Consider the following 25,692-nt stretch of genomic DNA (forward strand, 5'->3'; position numbering starts at 1 on the left):
TGTTAGTTTATATTTTCCATTTGATATTATCACATTCTTCCCATAATTGATTATCTAGCATTTCAAAATCTTTATTTTCCTCTGATGATGGCATAATCATCACATACAATTATGAAATGTATTTTGAAGAGACTGAAATGTGCAAAACTCAGTGGGTAGTTGAAAACTCTGAATCCATGGGACTGTTGAGACTGTGCTTTTAGATAATGAGATAGAACAAGATTGTGATACTTACCTGATAAATCAATCAAAAATTGAAGTCTTAGGCTTAAATAGAGGATTCTCTATTACTGTGCATGTAGTCTTTGTCTTTCAGAAGGCCAGTTTGCATTTTCTATTTTTCTTTCAATGTATTATAATTATTTAAGTTTGCTTTTTGAGGACATTATGAGGTTGGTAAGTCCAGAAAGCAAAGGTATTAGCCTAATTATTACAGACTTTGCATGCAGTCTTCAGGTTTTCTGTTGTTTATTTGTTCTAGAGACTGTTCAGATGACTGTTCATGGAAATGAGATCCTAATTGCTCTTATTTTGATCGTGTCACAGAGCTTCTCATTTTCTGAAATGAAAGGATGAAAACACAGAGATAACAACAATAGAAAACAGAAACAAAATTAACAAGCAAATGATATCCTTATGTACTAAATATAATCAAAAGAGAGCTTGTAAGGTTGTGTCTAATTTCAGCTGAGCCCTTTTGTCTATCACACAGAAATGACGAAAATTCGTGCCAGTTCTTGGCCTCGTTGACAATCGTGGTAAAAGACAGAATAGCAAGTTGCTAAATTATTCTGTTTGAGAAAGATGTTATAGATGATGTATAGTTATTGATCTGATTTTTTGTGAACTCTTTCTGTTTTCATGAGTTTCCATACTCGCTTATCTTTTTAATATAATGCTTACATTTGCCTACAGTAGTACTATTCAGAGGCCATTCCTCATGAAAGTTTTAACTCTGCAAAGGTTTAAAAATAGCCTTTATGCACCAAAAAGCTGTTTCAACTTACAAAATCAGATTTATGCTAGTTTTATTGTAGGATTTTTGCCCTAGGAATGGTGTTAATTAATTCTTGTGTTAGTTTCTCTGACATAATTGGTTGAGTACTATAAGATTTTAGCCCATCACCTTGAGAAATCCTAATAATAGCCATCAATATGTTGTGTAGATTTCAGATTTCTTATACTCTCACTAGTATAAGCTGAGGTATGCTCATTTTACTAACCTGTAAAATGTCTCTCTGGGAAAAGTTAAGCTGTTGTGCTTGGTGTATTATTTGCATTTCATATCTAACAAATTAATTTTACATCACTACCATATCTGCATGCAGAACTTTTCAGAATTATGAAGAAAATTTAATTTGGATTTTTTCCCCGAAATGTCAGCATGTGGAATTAGAATCATTATTAATAAGAGGTAACATTAGTTTGAAATCAATTTGAATTACAAAAACTGATTAAAAGTACACTTAGAACTGTTTCTGAATTTTATTCCCATATTTCTTCCCCTGTGTCTTCTTCCATTTTTTCATGTTTGTGTTTTTTCAAGTTAAATACTGCACGGAAATGATTCTGCAAAACCTGCTATCAGATGCTGACACAAAAAATAAAGAACCACCTTGTTTTCTACAGATTTTTTTATTATTATTTTTTTATTATTATTCATTAACACCAAGTAAATACAGGTTTAGTTTTAGCTGAGATTGTACAAAATAGTTTGTACATGACAAAGTGGTGACTGAACTCCTGTCAGCTTTGCCCAACACACTGTGGATCAGAAGGAGGAATACTAAGCGTTAGACTTCCTTATTTTTGTAAGCTTTGCAGAAAAATATTCTTAACAATTTTATTATTATAAAACACTGTGGTATTCATCTTTGAATTCAGACATCTTATACCAGGAATGCATGTGGCCTATTTATTAGACAAACTAGGATTTTGAGAAGGATTGCTTCTCTCCTACTTTCTTCAGGAACTAACATTTTGTTCTTATGCAGTTTTCCTGGTGGAATCTTTATTTTTTAAAGTCATAAACCTATTGTGAGAGACTCTAGCAAAGCTTAAACTGGATCTCAGGAGTTTGATGCAGTCTGTGTAGTGCAGGCAGTGTAAAAGAAATTTTAAATGTATTATTTAAAGGCACATTGATCTTGCCACTGTAATGGTGTAATAATGCATACCATAGAAGGTTTTCATAAACTCAGCTTCTAAAAGTAACATCACAGTATCTTTCTTTTTGTTCTTCAAGTCAATTCTTTGTAAAAATAGCAATTATGCATTCATCTCTGTCTCTTATAGCCTGATTCCATATTCAGCTGTGAGGTAAATAGGCCTTAGTCCTTATTCATGCAACAAAAAGAATATTTCTCATTTGGAACAAAAGGAGGAGAGTAAAAATAAACAAATTTGTACAGTAAATGTTAATTGCTGACATATTAACTTTTTTCAATAAAACAAAATAGTTAATTTTTATAAAATTTACTTTTTAACTGTAAGTCTGTCTGATAGTTATTATTCCTGTGTTTTCATTGGACTTAATAGGTCTGCCTTTGATTTTTTTTATTATTTTTAATTAAGAAATATGCCATTACTTTGGAAAATTCTTTTTGAAGGCTTGCTCTTGTCAAACAACACTCTGCATGAGTTTACAACCCTTACATCCTATCATACAATGCATGTATTGAGAAAAAGCTTCTTTTTGGCCTCCTTTTCTAAACTATCTGGAACTCCATCTTTCCCACCTTTGATAAATTGAGTAGCAGATGATCCTGTTGGCTGAGGGAAGATATTATGAATCATGTTGTGAGGACAGTCTAACATGAGATTCAATTAGAGCTAAATCACTAGGCACATCAAGTCTTTTTCAAAGTTTTGGGGATCTTCCACTTCATAACATGCTAGAATCAAAATCCAGTCCTAGTGTGACAGCTTGAGGCAATCATCTGAGGCAATCCAGTTTACATCCATTCCTGAAAGAAAACGTTGTTAGAGTCATCTCTTTTCAGAGTGTTTCCTTCAGAGTGAAAGGATGTTACCTGGCTTCCTTCTCCATCTCTCTTTAAATCAGATACTGTAAAAATGTACCACAGATTTAGAGTCTGTCTCTCTGCTATCTCATTCGTCAGACAGTAAACCTTTACATTCTGCTCATTTTCTCCTATAACATTTGGACTTCTCCTTGTGCAAAGCTACCTGGTAATGTTTGTTCTCACAAAGGGTTAAATCCTTTGAAAAAGCTAAGAAGTGGAAATGGGAATTTTCAACAGGCAGACCTTCTCCTGTGAATTCAAAAATTATTTGAATACTGATAAAACAAGTGTTTGAAGGCAAATACCTTTAGATGACAGCTATACCTACAGCATAATGAAATTTGTAAAGCTTTGTAGAGTTTGAGTAATATGTTCAACAGTGTTAGCTGTTTCTTCTCTCTCAATAATAAGAATTTTAGAGCTTCCAAAGAATTATTTGAAGACTAACAAGCCAATCTTTATGCTCTTCTGTGTTCTCCTGTACTCTTCTACCTTCTTTTTTTCCCAAGACTGACGAGGTAGAACTAGCCCAAAACCTGTGCTCCTTCATAGAAAGGTATAGAACAGTATGCTAGGGCAAGAACCCTAAAACCAGGTTTTTCTTCATAATACCAGAGCTGACTGCCAGAAGTGCTGAATCTCACTGATGAGAGTTCAGAATCAATCTCAAAATGCAACTTAGTCATAAACTAATTTTTATCATTTTCACTTCTAATAGTCATTAAATTGTTCCAGCATTATGTTAATAGAATTTCTTAGCAGACCTTATATATTAATCCTGACTTACTAGACAGGCCATCATAAAGACATTCAGCTGTTTTAAGACCATTGCACATTTCTGAAAGCTAACTCATAAAAGCAGCATCCATGTAAAACACAAATGTCAGCAATTTCCTGGGAATAAGTCAGGAGAGGTCGTTGTTAGCAGCATTGTTAGAAGTATTTCTGTAAGATTCTGTAGCAGTTGTTGAAAGCCTATTATTCCCTGGTAGCTCCATCATTTGTGCTTTGTGCAAACTCAAAAGTTAAAGGTTATGAGCACTGTGGTACTGTACAGGTGCACTATGAATATTCTTTCATGCAGAATGATTCTCATTTGTTAAATTTGGAAATGTACTTTCTCCTGGCCTTAATTTTCAAGTAGTTCTTCATATTTTAAATGGCAACTGAAGGCAAGCAGAAATAGTGAGTAATTGATTTAACAACCTAAGACAAGTACAGGGAAGTAGAAAGTTTGTCTTAGTGCTTGATGTGACCTGAGCGAGCTTTTTTAGACCTTTTTTTCTAAACACTACCTCAGCACCTTGGGCCAGCAAAGTGGCCTTTAAGCTTGAATGAGCATGACTTTTTTTTTTCTCTCAGTACAAAGCTCCAGTTTTTCATCTTTTCAAACTGTTTTACAGCACTCAGAGCAGAATTATATTGACAAGGTTAGAATTCATCTCCTAGAGGAGAATACTGAGCTCCTCCTGTTAAGTGCTAATATAACATTTATGTGTTGGTACCTTAATAACAGCCCTGGCTAGCCTAATGAAAGTACTGAAAGCAAATAGTACTCAGTGAGATTTTATTATGACTGGGGTGACTGCAATTTGAGACAAATTATCCCTATTTTTGTTCCCATATCAAAACCAGAAATGCTAAAGCAATTGCTACATGTTTGGTTTAGAATTAGACTCCACTGTCGTTAATACAGAAGTGCATTTTTCAAGAGAACAGCTCACAAGAGTCAAGCATCAGAGATATTTTGTGAAAAATGCTTGTCAATAACTTTGTGAGTGAATTTTGAAATAAATTGCCTGTAACCTGTCATTATTTCTTCCTCTTCAAGTTGGAGGAACTGGGTGAAAATTGAGTTTGTGAATTAAAAGTACTGTGAGTTATATGGTCTTATCGACTTCAGCCAAATTACAGGTTTGGCTTGTTATTATTTTTCCTTTCAGAGGTCAGGCAATGGACAATATTACTGGTATATGCTTCTATGTAAGTAAATTGGTTTAAAAAATATTATCTGTATACACAAAGAAGATGGTGTAGGTCACAAATATTAAAAATGCTTAATATATTGCCTTTTTATAAAAAAGGAGGAAAAAGTAAGGAAAAAAAAATATAAACAGCTAGCCAGAATAAGCATTTCAACCATTCAACTGTTTGAACAGTTGTTCAGGGAAAAAAAGTATGTTTAGAGACCTGATAAGTTACTGTGAATTTGTACTTTTTGAGAGTATGTGTATGACAAAATGGGGGTGGTTTCCATAAATAGTCCATGTTGTAAATATAGCAATAGTATGAGTATATGTGCATTTAAGTATACGGTAATAGCAGACCTAAAAGTGTGTACTAATTTTGGCTGGGATGGAGTAAGCTTTCTTCATAGCACCCAGCATGGTGCTCTCGTTTGGATTTGTGACCAAAGCAGTGGTGGGAAGGCACCAGGAGTTTCAGCTATTGCTGAGCAGTGTTTAGAGAGGTTCAAGGCCTTCTCTGTCTGCCAGTATGCCCTGGCAGGAAGAAGATGGGGGTTACACAGCTGGGACAGCTGATCCCAAATAATCAAATGAATATTTCATTCCATGTAAAATCATATTCAGCCATAAAAACTAAGGGGAAGAAGTCTTTGGGAGTGTTGCAGTTGCTCACAGGTCTCTTTTGGCAAGTGGCGAGGTTTTAATAGCCACTGCATCACTTGCTTTTTTTTCTTCTTTCTTGTTCCTTTTTTTTTCACTTAATAAACTATCTTTACTGTGATCCACAAATTTTCTCACCTGTGCCATTGCAGAGGGAAGGAGCCAGCAAGAAGCTGTGTAGTGCTTAGGCTGGAATCAACCCACTGCAGTGTAGTGCTCCTGGTTTAAAGCTCAAGCTTGTGTTTCTTTTTATTCAGATGTAAAAGGATTAGATACATAGAAGCAATACAGAGACAAGATAATTCTTTTATGAACTCATCTTAGGTTTGTTAAGATTCAAAGGTTAGGCTATTTACTGCATACAGAGGCAATATTTGGGTTGAAATGGGTACAGCTTCACAATTTGTTTTTCTGTCTCATGGAAGAGTGTTTCAGTATTTTGAAACATTACATTCACTTCCTATCCCTGTTAGCATGGCACAGTGCAGTTTATAAAATTTTTGCAAAGAAGTAAGCCTGTCCCACTTGTTTAATATCATCAGAAGAAAAGAAACTGTTATTCAGAATTAGCTTAGCAAATTAGCTAATCATATGTGATGGTTGATGTGAAAAGGATTTAAATATACTTTCTAAATGAGCTTTGCTATTAAGAAAACACATTTTATCTTCCGGGAGCATTTGTGCAAGATTATTCTGCTGTTCAAGACTGTCTGAAATATCTGAACTAAATCATTAGTCCTCCAGCATTTAAAATAAATTTTATGTTTTTTACTAACTCATTTCTCTAGTTTCAGTAAATCCTACCATTTCTGATAAGAACCATTGTTTTAATTGCAAAATGAGGGCAAGATACATTATGATCAGCATTTTTTTAAATGGTACAGTCACAGGAGTAGTTTGAGACTGCAAGAAAAAGAGCAGTCTCCATGAAATAGCTGTACTGCCTACTTTTTTGAGCCTACCAGCTGAATATGAGCAACATGAATTTATACTATCTCTGTAACATGCACAATGTTTTGTTTATCTTTTAGGTTGAAGATTCAGAGATGTGTCATGATGTAACTGCTGTGTGTGGGTTGCTTACTGTGGCTGTAATATCTCACCTACCCAGAGATGCTGCCATTGAATGGCATGTTGTTGCAGTAGTTGATGATCCACTCCAAAGAAAACATTTTGCAATGAAGATGTTGTCAGAGGGCTTCCAAATTGAGTGTGAATCCGTGGAGTCTAGTTCTGCAGCTTGTGGATCCATCTCTGTACGACTGAGCTTGATTTCCCCCTCCACTTCTCAGCTTGGTTTAGATGGAGCCCTTTGTGACTTAGTTGACATGTTTAGACAAGCTGTTGAGAAATTTTCAGAAGACTGCAGTGCGAGTCCTTTGTCTTTTAGAGCTTTCTTCAAGGAGAATGTCATTGATGCTGAAACTCTACAAACAGGTAAGACTTACAATGACAGAGACCAGGTGTTAGTACAAAGTTTAAGGTAATTTTTGTATACTAATATCTAAGGTTTTACTGGAAGAAGATACTTTATTAAGGATAGATGACCAAGAAGATCAATAGTATTCTGGCTTGTTTCAGAAATAGTGTGGCCAGCAAGGAAATTATCACCCCCTGTACTTGGCACTAGTGAGACTGCACATCAAATACTGCATTCAGTTTTGGGCCCCTCACTATGGAAAAGGCATTGAGGTGCCAAAGAAAGGCAGCCAAGTGGTGAAGGGTCTGAAGAACAAGTCCTGTGAGGAGCAGCTGAGGGAACTGGGGTTGTTTAGCCTGGAGAAAGGAGGCTGAGGGAAGACCTAATCACTCTCTAGTGTAACCTGAAAGGAGGTTGTAGCAAGGTGGGTGTTGTTTTTTTCTCCCAAGCAACAAGCAATAGAACAAGAGGAAATGGCTTCAAGTTGTGCCGTGGGAGGTTTAGATCAAATATTAAGGAAAATTTCTTCACTGAAGGGGTTGTCGTGCACAGGAACAGGCTGCCCAGAGAGGCTGTTGAGTCACAGTCCCTGGAGATATTTATGATCTCTATAGATGTGGTGCTTTAGGGACATGGTTTAGTAGTGAACTTGGCACTATTAGGTTAGCAGTTGGACTTGATGATCTTAAAAGATTTTTCTAACCAAAATGATTCCATTATTGAGATAGGCTTGTTCTTTTTCTGGTTACCAGGCATGCTTCCCATATAGAACTTGAACATTTGAAGTCCAAACAGGATAAAGCCCTAGATTACTTGCTCTGATTTCACAGCTGACCTGACTAAGTAGGAGGTTGGATTAGATCATCTCAGTCTAACCTGAGTGATTCTGTGATGATGTGAAAGAGATTTGCTGAGACATCCAGCCACCTCAGATTCATACCTAGAGAGAACGAATTTTTTGTATTAAAGTCTTTGAACAGTTTTCCATTTGGTAGCCTGTTTTTGGTCATAGTCTAGAACGGAGTTCAAGAACAGATTTTTTTTGTGTTACCAGTTACTGGTTTGGAGAATAAATATGAAATACCAATGTTTTAAAGCAGCAAAATTACCTTGAACCCTCTAGGTTAAAGGGTGACCAGTTTTGACTATGGGCTCATTTCCAGCAACTTATCTAAGTAGAATTTGTTAACCAAAAAAAAATGTACTGTTTTTTGTCAATGTTTACTTTTTTCAAAATTTCATTCCCTTACCAAGTAAAGAGAACACAGAACAACAAATGTAATGTTGCAACTCTAATTTATTTCTTATGCTGTACATCTGTATTTTGGGCTGTGCTCAGTTTGGGACAACTGATGTTACCCAAGTACACAAAAGCTTTTTTTTATCTGCAAAACTGTTAGACCATACTTGTTACCAATTTGAGAAGAGAGAAAATCAGATCCTTAGTCTATATTTATCTCAAACATGCATGCACTTTAAAAATCCTTGCAGACCACAACTGATCCATATTAATTAGCTGACATAAATGTTAGCCCTCAAATAGTCTACTGTCCTATTTTTTTTTCTTAACCTGCAGCAGTTTTTGAAGAAAATTCAACTTGACATTGTTTAATAGATTTAAAGCACAGGAATTGAAAGCTATAAAAATGTGGCATACAATAAGCATATTTAATCCAGGAAGCAAGGAATGAACATATAGTCTGACAGAATGTTGTTGTTTTTACTGCATCTTGTTTAAGAGCTAAAAGAAAACCTGATAAAATATGTTCCTGGCATGGGATTAACATTACTATTTTCCCTGCTCTCTTTCCAGTATTTCTCAGGCCATAGAATAATACTTCCAAAAATATTTCATGCACTTTTTGAAATATATTGCTCAATATAATGTATAAATTATGTGCATAAGTATTTGATTCAGTTTAATTTCTGTTATACTACCAATGGCATAGACATAGCAACACTATTTGTGATTGTCATGTATTCATTCTGGTGTGTTCAGATCTCTGCACTGTCATAATAATTTCTGTCATCATAGCAATTTTATCATTATCCCCACTGGTAAGAAATACATTCCTGCAAGTTGGTAGAATATATAGAATACATTAAATTTACAAGTAGCACTAATTCATTGATGAAGGGTTTTAAAATAATAACGTTATTCCACTTAGGAAAAATTTCCAGAAAGTTCATGTAATGGAAAGAAGAAACATGAAATGTGTTTGAAAGTTATTTATCAATTTAAATAGTTGCTCAAGTTTGTCATACTGATAGTTGCAATCTGCTATAAGGCTTTTATGTATATATTCTTTTTCTGATTCAAAATCAGAAGACTAATGTATAATCTATTGTTACTATACAGGGACATATTTAAGTGTTCTAGTGATATGTATCTTTGGAGCCTTGATAGGCATCTAGTCTCCAGTAAAGCCTCCTCAGCTTTTCACAGTATACAGCATATTACTGAATTGTGTCCTTGATTCTCCTTTGCAGTCTTATTATAATTATACTTTTCATATTTTAAAATGTACTCACACCTATAGATTTAACTCTCAGTTACAAAAACACTGTATAAGGTCTCTAAGATGTTCCCATTCATTTCAGTATCCCTAGACAGTGTTCATTAGCAAGATGACATAAAATGTGTTTTATCTTCTCAGTTTTATTGGCAGTCTTTAGCTATGAGTGGCAGAACTGCTGCAGATGTGTGTGTCCTTTAGCCTGCTTCACAGATGTCATCTGCCAGAACTAATAGCAGGTCTTCTTTTTTTGAATCCTATGATATTTTAACCTATAGCACAAGGCCAAGGTGTTAGAGACTCTTAAGTTTTGATGACCACAGCTTCTTCCATTTTCTCAGTGTGTTCCTGTTTTCCTCTGGATCCTTGAGGTGGTCTTCATGTTTCATCTAGAGCAGCCCATTAACTGGTCAGCCCTCTTCCTAAATCTCAATTCAGCATCAAAGCAGAAAAAAATGGTGTGTTTTACATTACCCATAAGTTTAATTCATTACCTGAATAGAATTTAAAATGTGTATAATATATTTAGGCAAGTTCAAATAAGTTCATTCTGCTTGAATCTTCCTGTGGCAAGTCACGAGAGGGAACAGCACTGGTTTGTGTCTTGTGAGGTCTTGGTATGGTGAAAACTTGCTCATACCTGACTTGCCCTAAGATATTTTGAGGATTTGGATGTTTCTGTGGTGATTTCTACTGCTTCTAAAGCTTAATTCCTGTTGCAGAGTATGCCTAGCTGATAACAGAATGTACGTATGCTACTGATCAGATAGTTGGGAAATGTGTCTTTGAAACACTGAATAACATTTTACTGGGGCAGAGGATAAAGGAGAGATGTACTGACCTTGACTTTAAAAACTGGATACCCAATACAGAGACTTCTAAAAAGTATTGTTTCCTTGCTGTGGTTCCCAGAACAGAAATTATATTGAAAAAAACAGTTTTGTAGTTGCCATTTATTAATTCAGCTGAGGTAGTGCTGGTTACCAACCATCTGTGCGATAATCTGGTGCTGATAAGCTTGGTCTCCAACATGTGTTAGACAGTCCACAGGTAGGTCTGTCCTTTTGGAGTCTCTGGCTACCATCAGATGCATTGTCTGTGAGGAAAGATGATAACATTGTAGGGGATGGGTTTTTTTCAATTTTTCAATTTCTAATATTTTTGTTATAAAGCACTTCAGTGTCTACAAAGGAAAAGACAGAAATTATGTCTCAGAAAACAAGAGGGATGACTGAGAAGGTAACTGTTCCAGTCTACTGGATTTCAAGTGGATTTTCATCATGTCATAAGATTAGCAAAGAGTCTTCAATAATTCATGTGAGACTGTGAAATGCTATGTATTGTCTTCTCCAGCAAAAGCATGGAAGAGAAATAAGGATACTTTTTTCTGATTAGAACTTTAAATTATTGGAATGGAAGGAGAAAATACTGCCATGGAATTTCTCAAATGATTCTCTGATTAGATGAGTGGGTTTTTGGTGCAAAAAAAATGTGTCATTTATTTAAAACTATCCAAATAAACTGGAGAAATTTGTTTGTACTTATTACAGTGAGATGTGAACCAGGAATCCACATACTCTCTCTCATAGCTGTTGTTACTGATGTCAAAAGAATCTAAAGGTTTGTAATGCAAATTTGAGACAGATAGCTTTCTGTCATCCTAAAACCAGATGTAAAATTTTATTGAACAAAGTGTAGTACTGACAGTGAACTTCTCAGAGGCAATCCCTCATAACATGTGAGAGCATTATGGGCACCGTGCTGAGACCACAGAACATGTTAGAAGTAGGGGGATTAGATTAAGCTGACATATATACTTAGTAAGATGCTGTTAAGCCTTAAGAAGTCTTTAACATAAATTTGACTATTTCTTTCTTTTTTTCATTTAAATATGCATTGATTTAAACGTGTCAGGACGATTTGCTATACCATCCAGTTGACTAGATTATACTTCAGTATTGGAAAGATGAATGATCATAAGTCATCCCATTATGATTTCACAAGCCTTGTTCACAGGATGTATGCAAAATATTTTTGAATATTTATTAGGGAGTAGAAAAGGTCCTGCATTCACCAGAACATCACATTACATAATCCCTTTTTAATACTATGGAGAAAATCAAGTGGGAATATAAAAAGGCATAAGAGAACAGGAATAGAAAGACAGTCTGGCAGCAGCATTAAAATGAATATATAATTAGTTTTAAATGTGGCTCTACTCTGTAACGCTTAAGACTAAAAGGCTCCTAGTGCTGAAATGTTTATCACATTTCAATGATGCTATAGTTTTAAAAATTATTTACTTAAAAAAATCTAATATGGGTTGAGTATTATTCAACTGGCCTATAAAAAATCTCATTTGGAATGGGAGTTCTTTGTCCATTGGATGAGAAGCCCTGGTGATGAGGCACTCAGTTAGAAGTGATTGCACTGACACTGTAACATCTTGACCCATGCACAACATTCTGCTTTTAAAGTAAAGATTTTCTTTCTGTTAAGACTTAAAGCATTCCATTTATTGAAATACTGCATTATTGAAACATTTTCCAGATGTTTTCCAAAACACACAGTTTCCACTACTGGTAGATATACATTATGTAGTGTAAACCTAAGAGAAGGAGAAGATCAAGTGAAGACATCAAGATGCATTTCTTAATAACACATCCACGTGCATTATAGATTAATATTCTTTTACTAGTGTGCTTTAAATTCACAGTGGGATTTTACTAATGTGCTTTAAATTCATGTTGGGAATTTATTTCAACTTAAATTTCTTGATGGATGTGCCCTTATAAACTGGGAAACAATTTCCCATGGCGACAACGGAATCTCAACTTCCAAGCACTTGTACACAGACCTACAGGTTCTCGTGTGGGTAATTGTAATTTACTCAGCAGTGTGGAGAACTACTCACTTGAGTACAGACTTGACAAGTGTCACTCTCTTGAGTGACAAACAGATCATTAAGATCTGTTTATGTAGTAACAATGAAGCAGGTACACAAGTGCTGATAATTTTGAAGTGATGGTCTTTTTTAAATCCACTTTTGCAGTCACTAACTGATGAAGTAGTTGTGAGTAATAACATGGCAACAATTTCACACCAGTTCTTCAATTCTACATCAGTAAAGATTGAAAGAACTTAAATTGGTAGAGAACTCTGCATTGTTTGCACAGATCCCTCAGTATTGCTTTCTGTTTATAAGTGGAGGAAAAAACCAAAAAAAACCCCACGTATGGTGATGTTTAAACCAGTGAAATTGTGAAATTACATCTGACTTAGGAAGTCTGCTGATCTTGAAACCATTGTAGACTGAAAGTGAACTGAGGATAGTACCATAGCTGCTTCCCTTGCTATTTATCATTCTAGATACCTATTCTAAATATTTACTCAGGGCCATTGCTTGAAACAGAATACAGGACTAGATGAACCTTTGGCATGATGAGCTTGTGTTCCCTCTTCTTTAGTACTGAAGTGCTCACAATTTGCTCTTTGTCTAGCAGTTCTTTCTTCTCCAGTCTCTTTTTCTGTAAGATCTTGCCTTTTCTCAGGTGTAGACACCACTGATAGAGCCTAAAGTAACAGTATCTCACCTATGTTATTCTCAACTATATCATATCAATGTACCCATGCTATGGATGCTATGGAAGCAGCTTCCCATCTGTGGCACTGGAGGGTTAAGTGACCCAGCAGTTTAACACAAGATGGCAAAATTACAGAGCTTTATTTTCCTGAAGTTCTGAGCCGAAGTTACTCTCAAAATGAGGCGCTGTTGAGAGGCAGCAAAATAGTCCAAATAGGTAAATAGAGCCCTGAAGAGGCAAAGTTCATTGAAATGCATGCCTTGTTCCAAAAAGCAGTTGGAGATCAAATCTGTTTTGAGATTGCTCTTCTACTGGGCTTAACTTCATCATTTTACAATTGTCAAGGGATTTTGTCATTTCCAGACTTTTTTGAAAAGCATGACTAATTGTGGCCAGCCTAAGGCATTTTCTACAATTATATACGTGAAGATAAACATATTCAAATTTAGCTGATTGTTCTTTTTTTTTTTTTTTTAACTACATAGAATGGGCTTTGAATTCTTTTGTTTTATATCATGGAGTGTAACTTACCTGCTGTGATTTAATCAAGTATTTGGGTCACTCAGATTATAATAGCAACAGAAATAATCAGGATTTCTATCTTTAGATTAGGCTTTTTTTATTTTACTTTTCTTCTAAAGTAATATTTCTTTTCTTATGATTGTTTTCAGTTGTAATGGTATGCAAAGCACTTAAACTTTTGATCCCTTAAAAATTTAGAAACAGAAAACTCAGCTGTTTAACTGCTTTCATTAAAATTATTCCTTGTCATTTTGGGCTTAACTTGTTTGAAGATACTTTATGGAGGAGTTTTGCAAACCTTATAAGCATATTAAAATTTCATTTTGCTAGGAAACATGCTGCATAATACTTCCTCACTACAGAAATTAATTCCATATTGCTTATACTGTAGTAAGTTTACCATATGATGCTGCTTAAAAAAATTTCTATGGCAAGTATGAATTGAAACATTTTGCTCTTTGGTGTTAGGCAGGATTTATTCTAAGCACAGTGCTTTCAGGGCTCTTTTACCTTTCTTTTTCTTCTTTCTTAAGTGTCACTTTCATGAACATACTGCAGACAGACTGAGAAGCATTTCAGAAGTTTTCATCACTTAAAGCATACTCATTCAAAGACAGTAATTATATTAAAAATACTCTATCAGTTCCAAGGTGCATTGATGTCATACTAAAGATCTGCTATAAAAGATGGTATATTTTTAGCTCTGAGCTGGCTAGGAACCCTCAATTAATTATCTTCATCATTGTAACACAGATTTCAATGCCTCCCACTATGTCATTTAGGAGGAAAAACCAAACTACACTTTCTGCAAGGGAGTGAGACTTAAATATAAGTGTCTAAACACAGGAAAACTTGTTTATTTTTCTGGCACACAAATGAAAGCTGTCCAAGGGTTGATGGAAGAGTATCACATGCCAGTCAGAAGGAGATATGGAATTAGATTCAAGACCTTGGCCAATGTGAACCAGAATGATTCTAGTCAGAAATTGCAGTTTCTAATTCATCCAAAGGAGTCCTTGCTCTGATCTATAACATGTCCAAAAACATAAAACAGGGCCAAGTGTCAGAAAATACCAAGAATCTGAGCTCTGAAAACCAAGTCGAGATGAATACCAAACATCATTAGCTACTGTAGTTTGGCTTTTCAGGTGAAATGAAATCCCACTCTATTGAAATCGGCTTAAATTATTTTATTAAATTCACTGGGAAAGAACTTCAGCACAGTTGACCCAGTTCAAAGACATAGTTTGATCATTTTCAATAAGGAGATGAAATTTGCTTTGTATTCCATAGTATTCCATTTGCTTTGTCTTTTCTGCTCTTCCATCTTTTCTTACTCGTTTTACTTTCATTCATCCCTTCCTGTGGACCATGTAAATTCTGTCTCAGGCTGTGTCATGGAAAACGTGATACAAGAGGAAAATCTGAAGGCAGGCACAGTGAACTTGCTGCATCAAAACAAGATGTAAAAATCAAGAGGCATCAGTCTAAAGCTTTTTGGTCCAGGAAAAGGAGATGTGATTGATATAAAGCAGAGTAAAGCAAGCAGGATTATAAAGCCAAAGCTGAAAATATGATTGGTTAGCAAGAAGTAGTAGGCAAAAATGTGTACAGAAATTAACAGCTTGGATTCTACTGGGTGTTGCTTATTAGATTAGGAGCCCCTAATGCATTTCTTTGTCCCCACTTCAGAAGGTAATAGTGGCACAGAAACAAAAGAAACTGGATAGATCACACTCAGTCCTCACATGAACCTAAGTGCAATGCATCCATGGTTGTTGCCAATACTTAAAAAATAGCAGGCTTTGAATTAACAAGAGGAGTAGGGGTATTGGAAGACAAAGCATTCATTTTTAGGCTTCTAATGATGTGAAGTACTTAGTTCTGCCTGTGAAGCAATGAGTTCTGTTCGTTGCCATTAGAATCTTCATGGAGGCAGCTGGACTCCATTTTAAAATAGGGATAGAGGCAGCAGCCAGAGCATCACAACTTTCATGCAGGAGAGGTTTAGCTCTGCCTTGGTATCACTATTCCCAAGCAAAACTGGAACTGTCTTCAGAAGCAATATGCAGGCAGTGATTATGGCAGGCCACAGCTTGCATGGTAAAGTTGAAAGTTTGAATTTAATTTAAGGGTTACAGAACCAGTGTCACATCTCATACACCACAGATGCTTTGTCATTGATTTGTAACAATGGGCTGGTTTTCAATTAAAGAAAACATCTCAGTGCCATTGGAAAAACTCCTGTCTGACTGAGGAGGTTTAGATTGCTGTCCCCTCTCTCATTTTGTGCAGTTGGCCCATGGCTTCAATACATGTTTGTGCAAGATCACCAGATTCCCTAGAAAACTCGTGGCACCCTGAGTGTGTTCTGTTTAAGCACCAAAAACTGGTATTGAGTTTAAATTATCTTTGATTTATTATTTTTAGATAGTGTTCTTTCTTTTCCTTATAAAAGGAGTCCTGCACAGGACTTTGTGTGTATTCAGGGCTTTGCCCTGCAGAGAATAGCCTTGTGTCTTGTTGAGTCCATGATATCGTAACATATGGTTTAAAATTTGGCAAAATAGGAAAGGGAAAGAAGAAAGCAATAAAATCCTTTTTTTCTGGGTTCTTGGTGGTGCATCACCTTTCAGTTTGAAAACAGAAAAAGAAGCAACCTCTGTACATTCACTGCATTGTACACAAATTTGACTTACAGAAGTGATAATTTAGCCTTTTATTCTTCAGAGTAAAAAACTGAGAAATAACATTGTTATTTACATGCTTCCTATAGTAAAACTCATGTTATCAATTAAGAACAGCAAGATGGTATGATTATAAATACTTGTGTTTTATTTAATCAAAGCACTTACAGATAATGTCTATTATCTGTAAGTCCTAATCACAGCTCTAGGATACAACATAGACATGAATTATTATTACATATTATTCAGAAACCCTTTCAGAATAAAAAATGAAGTCAAACACTTAAGAAAGTATCAGGAACCACAGGAAATACTATGTTATCCTTTATTAGATTATAGTGGCATCAGCAGGGAAAAAGCTATAAAAGAAAGAGCAAAATATGACAGCAACATGTACAGCAATAGTATTTATTTTTCAGATAGATAAATGAATGTATTTTTTTAAAATTGCACTAGCAAATGTGACAGCAGTTCAATAAATATTCATTTACTTAATCCACCCTTTTCTGAACTAAAGCTAATGTCTAAAATTATCCTACTAAAAGTTGCCCTATAAAAAGACTGTAAGGGAAACAAGAGAAATCTTACAGCAAATCTTAACAGGCCTGGAGAACTTAAAATCCAGTAATGAGAGGACTGTGATCACTACCTTAAATCAGAAGTCAAGATTAGAAAGTTAAGTAAAATGTAAAAATTCTACATTGTCCACATAAGCACATAAGTTTAGTTTCCATGCCACCAGTGTTGCCCATGTAAATATTTTCCTTTTTTTTTTATTTTTGATATATTGGTATTTTCTTGTTATTATTTTTTTATTTTCTTTAATTATAGACATCTCACTTTTTTGACATAGAGATATTTCAGACTTTTTCATGCTACTCAGCTGAAGTAAGAGAATGCTTACATTTAGTTACCTAGCAGGATGTAGTTATAAAATTATACCAGTAAGAGTGGATGCTCAGGAATAACTTTGGACTGTATCATTTCCCTTTAAAAACCTAAGATAACCTACAGTGAATTCTTCACTTTCAGTAATCCAGGTTTTCTAATACAAAGCTTCTCATCTATTAAAGTTCATTATGACACTGCAATAAAGTAACATTCACAAACTTAAAATGTACAGCTTTCAGATAGGGATATTACTAAAGCTGAAATATTATTTGAAGCACATCACTTCTATTACCTATAGAATGTTCGTTTCTAATAATCCTACTGGAAAAAATACATAAAACCAGAAATTTTAAGATGCCAAAATGATTATATATAATGTTTTATTTCCTCACATTATCATATTATGAGTCAGTTTGATTTATCCCAGTCTGGAATATTAGACTAGACATGAAGGGGTATGAACATTCTTACAGTTAAAAAAGTATAGATATATTTTCATGTATATATATATATATATATACATATATATACTCATGAATCTCTTCTGGCTCCCAGCTCTGCCAAGAAAATTTTTTAGCCAGTCAATCGTTCCTGATATCATCTTAGAATTGAGGAGATATCTTGAGTTATTTTCCTTCATGCTGTTTTAACTGTGATTTATATGTAGGTAAATACAAGCCCTGTGGAGTTATATTTACCTTAAGTATTAAGCCTTTTTTTTTAACCTTTGTCTTTCTGAACTGCTTGTTTTCTGGGTTTTTCATGCCTTCATTATTTGTCTAAGCAGGCTGCTGACACATTTTTCTAAAGTTTTCAGAAATTTCATGTATTTTCTTTTGAGCTGAGATTCAGGCTCTGTGATTTTAGAGGCCCTTTCAAGTTTCTAGTATTATGAAGTCTATCTCAAAGATGTTGTCCTTCAGTTTCCATGCAGAATGTTAACTGCTTCTGATGGCAACCCTGCAAACTCATCCTGGCTTCTTAGTTTGCAGAGTCAAGCATTTGACATGTTCTGTCTTTTCATAAAATAGGAAACACATTGTTAATAACTGTCAAAGGTTCTTCAGACTCATTTTTTTAATATGCTAGAATTCTATTTTGGAGAGACTGCTTCAAGTAATAGAAAACAAATTTTGGCCCTGTACTGGTCATCTTGCATTTTCCATACTATTATTTGTCTTATATTCTGCTGTCCATTGCCTCACAGGAAACCACAGGGAGATGCATAGTTTGTCCTGCAAAGTCTAGATTACATCAAAATGAAACAATTATGCTTGATTTTCATGTAATGATGATGACTACATTTTGCATCTGAAAGGATCGGATTCAGCATTATAGCTCTTGAAAGAGTTCCCATGGAACAACTCTTTGCCCAAATTACTCACCTTTGCTAAAAAAACAGGCTTGTAGACACACTGTAACCCTTAGCCAATGTTTTGTAAAACGATTCCTGGTGTTCCTGCAGCAATACTTGTTGGTTTTACTAGTGTTAATTTGCAAAGTGACAATTCCATGTCAGGTCATTAGATAAATACCCTTTGACCACATATGAATCTTCATGTCCTCCTAAAGGCTAAATATTTCTGTATGTTTGGAATTAATTGCATTAACTTCATTAATCTGTTTCGTGATCTTAAAGCTCCTGCGGGTGTTTTAATTTGGTGTTTGAGGTAACTTTCTTGATCAACCCCCAAGCTTCATCTTTTAGTTGTGAACTGGAGCTGACTAGTTCACTAGGTTGACTTAAAGATGTTTGACTGTGATTGTTGTTGCTTGTCTTCTTTATGGATCACAGATTTTATGTGAGAGAAAACTCATAAAAAGTCAAGTAATGAACAGGAAAGAAGTAGAATTTATCTAAAATTTGCTAAAACCTTTTATTGTCCCTAAAAGCATAATCATGACCTTCTACTGAAGTGGGTGGAAGTTGTAGCCACAGGGAACCTTTCACACAGATTTCATTGCAAGATTGAAGCTAAAATGAAAGGCCAGATAGTTTACAGTCTGCAGGCTGTGGAGCAAAAAAAAATGTAACTACTGGAATAAGTTCAAACTGTTAGTGATTAAAGAAAGACTGTCATTTTGCTCAGTGTTCTGTCCATGCAGAGCTTGTTGGAAATTCATGAAATGCAGCATTAGTGACATTTCCAGGGTAATAAACAACCTACTGTAGCAAAGAATTACCTGGAAGTAGAGATTCCACTATTCTGACTTTTTCTTAACAAGCATGTTAATTGTCTTGTGGACTTCCAATTTTACTCATTTTATTCCCCAGTGGTTCCCTTAATAGTCACACGTTTACATACAGAATGTTTTTAATAGCCACCACTAGTACCAAATTTAAAGCTAGTTTTTCTTTCTCTCATTCTTGTTAAGCAAAAAAGGGTTCTTAAAAGTCTCAGTTGTGTTTTTCATCTTGTGCCTTCAGGGACAGCACACTCATGTCTTGTTGGAATTGAGTAAGCAGTGTTTTTAGAGATGAAAAATAAAAAATACACATAGTTGTAGCACTTTTTATCTCTTCATCTCAGGGGACTTTAGAAAAAAGTTCAGTATCAACACCTGAATTTTACTGAGAAGGAACATGTACACAGGAGAAGGAGGTAGTGACTTCTGGTTTTATCAGTAAGCCTGTGACAGAAATCTGAACCTATGTCTCCTGAATTCTAGCCAAATATTTTCTCCAGCCTACTCTCCTTCTGCACAGGAGTGCAGATTCCAAAATGCTGAAAGACATAAAAAGCAGGCAATGTCAATAGATACAAATGAATACACAGCACGTGAAATCCTGGTCTCACTTAAGTCAGTGGCAAAACTCCCTTTGACTTCAGTGGAGTCAGGATTCCATCAAGTCAGACCATCTTATAAAAAAATAGTGCCATATTTACACTAGTTATCTTTCAGTTCTAAACTCTGGTTTTTTTTTCCTTTTTACAGGTTGAGTTGCCGTAGGCTCTCTAATTAAGCTTGGTACATAATTTGCTGTCAGCTTATATTTCTTAAGCAGACCTTAACACCTTTCTTTGAATTCATTTCGCTTTAAAAAAAAAAAAAAAAAAGTATGTACTGACTGTTCTGAAATGTACCAAGTTTGGTTTTTCTCATTATCATTCTGACAGATCTCATTTCTTCTCTCAGTTCCTTTGTATTCTCATTACATAGGTAGCATTTTATCTGTTGGTAGCAAATTTCTCTGTTACTTATAGATACAGTTCAGTGAAGTATAGTTTGGTTTATGTTGTGGTTACAGAGTAGGAAGAATCAAGACTGGCTATTGAAATTTTTAAATGTGTTTTGGACTTAGAGCATGCATGTTTACTGTTAAAAATTACTGATAGCTGTAAAGGTTGGCACAAGTTAATTTTACTCAGTAAGTATTAAATGTATTAATAATCTGTGAATTAGTAATTAGCAATGTAGATCAAGACCATGTTTTGCTCCTGACAATTAAGTCTGGGGTTGTGGCTCTGGCTGTTTACAGTCTCTAGTCTGCTTTTATTGTTTAATTTTTTTTATGATTAAACTGAGCTGCTTCCTCCTTCAAGTAAGTCTGTGGCAGGGAGAGATAAGAATGCACTGAGACACAGGAGACAAGGTGGCAAAATGAAATAATTTGTAATCAACAGGAAGGAATTGAAAAAAAAAGTAGTTTTACATAATGTTTGTAAGGAGACTTACATACTGCTGTAAGCAGTAAAGTCCATGTAGGCAGCTGTCATACAATCATAAAATAGTCTCTTACACAATATATTGGTAATGTTGCTCAGGAAGACCCAGGCTTTTTTGAAAAAGCAATATTCCTCTCTTCTCCTTTTCCTCTACTTACCACTTTCAAAGAATTATGGCTAGTACCTAATTTGATTAAACTGGTCAAAAAAAAAGCAGCTTATTATTCCTCAAAGTAGAGTATATTCTGTTAGGAGAGAAATGGGACCAGGGTTCAAGACAGGAACTGCTCAAGAGAGAAGAGAAACTCCTTTGAACATTGCATAAAATTGAAGAAAGTCAGAATAGGAGAAATCCCATCTATACTGGCTGTTTTTAAGGAGCAGTGGTTTCCTGAGGAGCTGCCTTTTTTTTTGAAGCTTAAGAAATTGAAAGTATCAATGAACTGTGCATGCATCAAATCACAGTATCCTTTCCAAATGATCACCTCTAAAAATATACTGCAGTAATGTAAGAACAGTGGACTCAAATGCAACTAATACAGAAATTAAACACATAGATTTGTCCTGCAAAAGTGAAAGTATTATTTTTTCACTTGGACATGTATTTAATTTTCTTTTGACAACTTGGATTCAGTAGTTTGATTTGTTTTCCAACAGTATGTTTGCTATAGAAAATATTTCATCCTACTGAGCTGACAGACTGCTGAGCAATAAAAGGTCTTGGCTTATACAATACCTGAGCTGTACTCAAAGGTACTGCCCTGTCATGTGGTAATTGGAACTTTAATATCATGTAAGTAAATAAATCTATATAAAAAATAATGGTATATGTCTCTCATCTTACTATGAGAGAATTAAGCTTTGCTATATTTCTATATTTGCTAAAAGAGCAAAGACTGAAAAATAAGCATTTTTGAGAATATTGTGGATTTAGGCCAGACTTTGACATACTGCATATATGAGGCTAATTTTGCAAGTAAAGCAACAATGTATGCACATTACCTGTAGTCAGACCCATGAAATAGTACTGCTAAAGTGGAATTATATAGGCTGTGCTTTAAGAATTCATAGTAACAGTAGTGTAACCAGTAGAGCATTATCAAGTCAGTGATGTGATTGTATTGCATACACTTAAGTCTTATTTCTGATTGTCAGAACTAACATTAAAGTCATACCTCCATTATCCTTCCTAGAACAGACATATCAATCATAGTATAGTATAGTCATATGCCAAGCTGTATTTGTATGATAGAGAATATTATCTGGGTTGCTTTTCTTATCATAATAGGCTGAAGCCAGCAATGTGAGAAGTGGTCAGGCATTGGCATTAGGTAAGGGTAACTTGTATAAAAGTACTTGAAGACAAATTTAAAAAGTAGTCAATCTCAGAATGGTTCTTGCTAAAACATTTCATTCTTATCATATATTAAGTCCAAATTCTTGAGAAAGTACATAATTGTCAGCATTCAGGTAGTTTTTATGGCTGACACTATTCTATATGTATATAAGCAAGTGGCAATTTCTTTTTTGGTGTTCTTAACAAATGAAGAGTTAATATTGGCCTTTTCTCCATGCAGTTATCATGGAGATCCTTCAACAGCAGTAGTTCCTTTCCTTGACTTATCTTGAGGCTGGACAGCTTTGCCTTGCTGTTCTCTGGCCTACTGACTTTAGAAGAAATTTTCATTGATATGAAAGGTGACAGAACTGTCAGGAGTTAAAGAACTGGTTTTTAATTGATAGGTAATAAAACTTGAACCAAATCAGAAGACAAACCAAAAACTGCCGACTGGATGCTTCTCTTTTGATCTCCGAACATAGGTGGCTATGAGAGGTTAATTTCCTTATGGTCCACCAGCCAATATATTCTCTTTTTGTAGGCAATTGCACCTATGTCTAGGAGTTGGTATAGCTCCAGAAAACATTCCCAGCTGTCAGTATTCTCCATACTTTCCTGTGCAGCTCCTTCTATACACTTCTGTGCAGTTTTCAGGTGGGTTTTGGGCTGGATGAAGCAGCAGATCACTGAGACTAGACTCAGTATCAGGTGTGTTTGTTTCCTTCAGTGCTTGTTGAAACCTTATGTGGTCTTGGGGACATGATTACCTTACCGAAGTTACTTGTTTTACCATTGACTTAGAACAGAGTTAGAATTAGAATTTTCTTTAATTTGGTTCCAAATTTAAAATGATTTTGTATGTCTTGTATTGATTAGCATTTGCCTAAAACAGATTAACAAGTTCAGTATTAAGACCAGCACCACAGAGTTCCATGCTTTTAGAGGACATTATTTGTGAAAGACAAGAAGTCTTCAAACCATGCAGATTGTAGTAATTCACCTACAAGCATCCCTAGTGCAGAGATTCAGTAGCTTGCTATATGAATGGCTTCTCCTTAACACTCTTCTGTGATATCCCTGTAGGCTGCAAGCCTGACCTTCTGCAGTCGTGCTGCTACTGAATGTAACTACTTAAAACTCTTTAGTTGAATCCTGGAGTACAAGTGGCAAATTCCACAGAATTCCTTTCCTCACCTCCCAGCTCCACGATGCTTTATAAAGATTTTGCACGAGTAATCTTATAAATGTAAGGAAATACATCACTGAACTAGCACCTCTTACTTTCACAAAAGCAGATGAATGTTTACTTTGTGGCCCTTAGTTAATAATTACATTAGGTGGAGCAGAACTAATACATTAGTCTTACCAAAATTTGTTTTTTATGAATTAAAAGTATGTACATATAGCTTACCTAACAGTATGTGATGTGCTTGCTGTATAAAAAATTATTTTTAATGTTGCAGCCGTTTCACTACCTCATCTACACGGTGCCCATCAAACATCACTAAGACTACCACTGACATCCATGTCCCTGGGCAGATTTAAATAGCTTCCTTTATTTTAATTAACCTGTCAGAGAAAACTTCTTTGGTTTTAACACCTAAAATTAAGCTTGGCCTAAAGTCTAAATTTAGCCCTGAAGCCATGATAAATGTGAAGACCAATCACTTTTATAAGGGTTTTGAAATGCTCTCACCTTTGCATGAGTAAGAGGAAATACAGACTACAAAGTACCAGATCTGAGTTAAGAAGCTTCCGCTTTATATTACTGCTTTTCTGATTATAGCTGCTTATAAGCAGATAATTTCTATCCTTTAAAACATTTCAAAAGCAAAAATCACTGAATGGTAAACTTTTGTATTCTGCATAATTTTAAAATTAAACTCTTCTCGGCAGTGGGAGTAGCAAGGAAAAGTTTACTAGATCAAGAGATAGTTACATATCTCTGAATTAATGTCTAAATTATTCTACTGTTACAAGTGTTACATTATAGCTATATTGTCTTTTAAGAACATTAATTCAGTTTCCACTTGAAGCTGGTGTCTTGAGACAGGAAAGCTATTCCAGAAGAATTTGGAATAGGAAGGATTAGCTGATTATTTAATGTAAGGCACTGTGCAATGAAGCTGTCTGCAGTAATAACTCAATTAACCAGAGGTCCATTTAAATTCTGTGTTGCTATTATAAACAAGAGTGACACAATTCACAGTTGCCTGGACAGCTAGGATAAGATCAATTTTGTCTGCCTAAAAGAAGTTAACTGTTTTGTTTAACCTAATGACCTAGGTTCTTTGTGTTGAGTGACAGACACCTCCAAGGGACCCTTCATCCTATAGTGTATTTTACAAAGGGATTAAAAATCTTTTAGAGCAGAGGGCTGTTTGTCATTAGATGTCTACCTCATAAACCACATTAAATTATGGGAATAATTCCATACTAAAATTAAAACAAAATCTGTTCTGAGTGCAAACCAGTGGTTTTGAATTTAAATTTCTGTGTTTTGAAAATAATGTTTATAACACTCATGACTAATCCTAATGGATCACTGTAAATTTTGTAAAGTAGTCCTTCTAGAAGCAATCAAGTCAGTACTAAAATGTAATTGTGAGTAGTGTGAATTGTGCTGTTCACTTCAATGGACACATCATTTTGGTAGATCTGTGCTGAAACCTAAAGCTGTTACTATAGATGTCAACCCTACTAACTGTTCCATGTCTGACTCTTGCAGAGAAAAACTTACCTAGAAACTTTATTCTGTATCGCAAAAAGCCTTAGTGTTGTCTCTCTCATCTAGTTGCCACATTTCCCAGCTATTCTCTGACTGCTTGATAAAATTATGTTTAAGGAACAAATAGCCAGTTCTTGAAAATGTCTTGATAGTATAAATTGCATTGATTTTAACTTGACTTTTTGTAGCATATCTGATTACATTCTTTATATTGTGAGGTAAAATAATATATTTCATGAAGGAACTGCAGAATTCAAAACTTAAGAAAAATACTTTGGGTCTTGGGTTTAGCATGCTTATACAATGGATTTGTAACTATTTAATTGAAAAAAAAAAAGAATTCAGTCTAATCACTTTTAGCACATGGGTTATATTCAGCCAGTAAACTCCTTATTATTCACACACACAGGGATGTGGCCAATGATTAAGACCCCAAGGATTTGGCTGATAGAATAATCTGCATTTCCAAAGAAAAAATAAGCAGTAGGGTATTTAATTCTTTAAAAGAAAAGTTGTGATGCGCGTCAAGGCATAACACCGAATCATGGTTTTTAAAGCAGTATCTGCAACATGCTTGCCCATTGGCTGGTTCACTTGTATATCTGTAATGTACAGTCTTGATCTAATAATTGCTAATTATGCAGTTGTTTATCAGCTCATTTGAAACATCCTGAAATTCAGTCT

At 35.0% G+C, this 25,692-nt stretch overlaps 1 protein-coding gene across 1 annotated transcript in view; it reads left to right on the plus strand.

The window, feature by feature from the left end:
• The window catches only part of DPH6 (diphthamine biosynthesis 6), a 184,004-nt gene that overhangs the window by 143,313 nt on the left and 14,999 nt on the right, over positions 1–25,692 (plus strand). The window contains exon 14 of the mRNA XM_030452574.1: positions 6,685–7,090. Within this exon, the coding sequence (XP_030308434.1) occupies positions 6,685–7,090 (406 nt within the window). The remainder of the gene's footprint in view (positions 1–6,684; positions 7,091–25,692) is intronic.

Source organism: Calypte anna, chromosome 5A (genome assembly GCF_003957555.1).
Source record: "Calypte anna isolate BGI_N300 chromosome 5A, bCalAnn1_v1.p, whole genome shotgun sequence".
NCBI classification, from domain to species: Eukaryota; Metazoa; Chordata; class Aves; order Apodiformes; family Trochilidae; genus Calypte; species Calypte anna.